Here is a 3,517-nt window from a genome sequence, read left to right on the forward strand (position 1 = left end):
CCACCTCTCAAGAAGAGCAGGCCCAACACCTCTTCTTCAACACTAGTACCACCTCCCAAGAAGAAGAACACAACTATTTCTGGCAATGGATCAAGGTCTTCTCCAGCAAAGAACACAAGGTCATCAAGGTCTTCTCCAGCAAAGAACACCAGGTCAGCTACTGCCAATAGAGCTGGCAATGGATCTTTCATTGCTCCTAGACAATCTGCTACAAGTGCTGTGCAGGATGGGTCAAAGAGGGTCAGGAAGCCATCTGGGAGGCTGAAAGATTACTTTTATGCAAGTGGTAACTAGCTGAAGTGGTTGAACTACTCTGTATGCAAGTGCACTGTTTGATTTGGTTTGTCATAACACTGCCTCACTAAGTACTTGATGCTGCACTGTTTGATTTGGTTTGTAATATGGTACTTTATGTGGATTCTGCACTTGTCTGCAACTTCAATTCATCTGCAACTTTTATCTATATGTGGATTCAACACTTGATAAATTGATGGTGCTGCTGACCAAGTGCATTATAAGATACTGAGATATACATAACTGACCAAATGCATACATTTATTTAGAAACATCCAAATGTTACATAGATAGAAAGATAGTCCCATAGATTACATCCAAATCTCACAAATACTACCAAAACTATCTCTCAAATTGACTTACAGATAGCTAGAAAGATAGATTACATCCAAATCTCACGAATATCAGTCATAGCGCTCAAAGAAACGGACCCACTTGGCCCTAGTTGCTGGATGAGGAGCCATGACTGCCCTCATCCTTGCCCACCTAATTATCTCCATGAATGACCTTCCCCTGCCGCCAGTGAAAACCAGCTCTAGTTCTTCATCATTGCACTTCTCCAGTACCTTGTCGGAGAGTCGGCGGTTGAACTCCTCTTGCTGCTCATCCTGGGCCGCCTCTAGTGCCCTCTGCCTGCGCCTCCTCCTCCTCCTCTGTGCTGCTGCTGCTGTCCTAACCTCCACAGCCTCCCCCTCTTCCTCTGTGACATCTCCCATGTCAGGATCCATCTGTGGTTTTCTTTTGGGTGGCGGCTGGTGGAGTAACTGGGAAAGGGTGGGGGTGGGGAGGGGTTTATATTGACAGATGGATGGGGTTGGGTTTAGCAGGCCTAGGGTTGCATTTGGTCAAAGACTAGTGGGCCAATAAGCCCAAATACCCACAGAAATAATATTAGTAGGCTAACAAATAACATATAAAAGATATAAGATCAAGTTGAACACTTAATAGCATATATTCTACATTTCCACAACTTAGTAGCATAAGAGATCCATTTCCACTACTTAATAGGTGATCCATTACAACTTAACAACATAGGAAATAAGGTTCTTGCACTAGGTTAAACTTCACATTCCCCCAAAATGTACACCCATAATCACTTGCAGTCATGCCAGGCCACATCCTTATATAAAGGCCTTTGGATGTACTTACTTCACCAAGATCAAGCTTCAAGACTCAAGGATGGCCTTGATTTGCTCTAACTTCTCCTTGCTGCCATACCCTTCTTTCAGCAGCTCAGCAACAACAAGCTCAAGCTTTGCCTTCTCCTTCTTAAGAACATCTCTGTCAACTTCAACAGCCTTCATAGCCTTCCCGGTGTTCTTGATGATATCAGCTTGGCTCTGCAAAATGCACCTATGCTCTTTTGCAAGTTTGAGCTTTTCCATCTGCACCTCCAACATAGCTTTCTCCTCTAGCTCCTTCTTCTTCTTCTCAAGTTCTTCCTCCTCCACTTGTTTCTGGTACACCTTCTTGTCCACCCTACCATCCTGCCAATCAAACATCTTGGATACATCATCAACAAGCTTGGTGTACTCAATGCAAAGCTTGTCATTTTCAGTCCTAAGCTTGGCCAACTCCCTTTCATGTTCACTCTTAAGCCTGGCCAACTCCTTCTCAAACTTCTCCTTGTCATGTACCCTTCCAAAGTTCTGCTCATGGAACATCTCCCATAGTTTGCACAAACATCTCTGAAGAACAGTTGGCCAAGGCCCATCAACCCACTCTACAACACCACAATTCACACCATTTTCCTGCATTTGTAAATGTGATAAGACTATGGCCCCACTCTACAACCTACTTGATAAACTGGAGATTTTCTAACTATGAATAACATAAATGAGATATGATAAGTTATTACAATGCCATGATTAAGTTACCAAAGTGACAAAAATACATATGTGACTGTCATATCAAACAAAATGCTGCATCATATCAAACATCCATAACAGAAAACTTAATGGGCATCTAACCTGGACTGGGCAGCCATAGAAACGCCTTCCTGTTACAGGCCCTTCAAAAGCAACACGCTTAATAGGCCTCAGTTGATGCAGAATGCACTTGGGATGAGCAAGCTCAAGTTGGCCACAGAAAAGGGGCTCCACAGTGGTGTCTGGTTCCTCCTGCAACCATAATAACCAACAAACACTGGTTTCAATCTCCACTCAATACCAGAATCAACAAGCACTGTTCTTTAAACTTGATCACTAAAAAATCTCCAAATCAGCATGAACCCTAACACTGTACAGAGATGAACCCTAGGTTACCTCAATCCTACAATCAAACCCCACCCTCACTAATCAAGAACAGTATCACACACACAACAACAACACTACACTCAGCAACATCCATGGCTAGAGCCTAGGGCTACTAGCACCTAACCCTAACCCTAACCCTAGGTGGCAAAGAACTTACCATAAGTCCCATGTCCATGCTGACAACCTCGCACTCCTCCTCCGAGCTGGTTTCCTCGTCGTTCCAGGAAGGCATTGCGGCAAGGAGGTCGACCGCCACCGGCCTCGAAGACGGCGAGCGGCGGCGAGCTCGTACTGGAGCAGGGGAGTGAGAGCAGGGGAGTGAGCGAGCGAGCACGAGAGAGTGTGCGAGCGGGTGGGTGCGCCCGACCGACCGAGCGGTTATTTACCCCAGTTCCGACCGGGCCGGTCGGCTAACGGCCGTTAACGGCCGCGCCGTGAGCGCGCGTGGCCACGTGGGCTGACAGATGGGCCCGGTCCGTCAGAAAACGGGTTAAATCGCTAGTCACCGCGGGTTTGGGTTTTTTGAAACAGCGGACCGCGCGTTCGGTAGCTTTCTGAGAAAAATTAAAAAGTGGTAGTTTTTTGAAACCAAAGCCTGTAAACTAGTAGTTTTATGCTATTTACTCTGCTCTTCACTGGGATGGAATTAACAAATGCGCCACGAGTCAGCCCGCATGGGCATGGCGCATGCATTTTTGGATTCTGGGTTGCTTCGGTGATTGGAGTCTAATGATATTTTTAGACTAACACGGAGGGAAAGGAGTTTGATGATACGCAATTACGCATGGTCATCGGTTTTTGCCCAACTCCACAACCTAAAGTCGTTGCTGTTGACATTTCTCAGGCCGGCAGTATATCGTTTTAAAATGCATTCTCCAGACTTTTTTTTTGCGAATAGCATTCTCCAGACCTGACCTAACATATACTCCTTCCTTTTCGTCCTGTTTGGGTGGGCGCTTATAATTTAC

At 45.6% G+C, this 3,517-nt stretch overlaps 1 protein-coding gene across 1 annotated transcript; it reads right to left on the reverse strand.

Annotated features, from left to right (window-relative positions):
* Nucleotides 1–1,306: 1,306 nt before the first annotated feature.
* LOC109732905 (uncharacterized) lies at nt 1,307–2,781 on the reverse strand. Its single transcript, XM_073509600.1, has 2 exons — nt 2,265–2,781; nt 1,307–2,045 (listed from the first exon to the last, which is right to left on the reverse strand). The coding sequence occupies exon 2, from the start codon at nt 1,956–1,958 to the stop codon at nt 1,461–1,463; it is 498 nt and encodes a 165-aa protein (XP_073365701.1). The 5' UTR covers nt 1,959–2,045; nt 2,265–2,781; the 3' UTR covers nt 1,307–1,460.
* Between the last annotated feature and the right edge of the window lie 736 nt (nt 2,782–3,517).

The sequence above is a fragment of the Aegilops tauschii genome, chromosome 2, assembly GCF_002575655.3.
Source record: "Aegilops tauschii subsp. strangulata cultivar AL8/78 chromosome 2, Aet v6.0, whole genome shotgun sequence".
NCBI lineage: Eukaryota > Viridiplantae > Streptophyta > Magnoliopsida > Poales > Poaceae > Aegilops > Aegilops tauschii.

Bases quoted from the DNA above. Each gene is read 5' to 3' on its own strand.
- LOC109732905 (XM_073509600.1), bottom strand. From the start codon at position 1,958: ATGTTCCATGAGCAGAACTTTGGAAGGGTACATGACAAGGAGAAGTTT.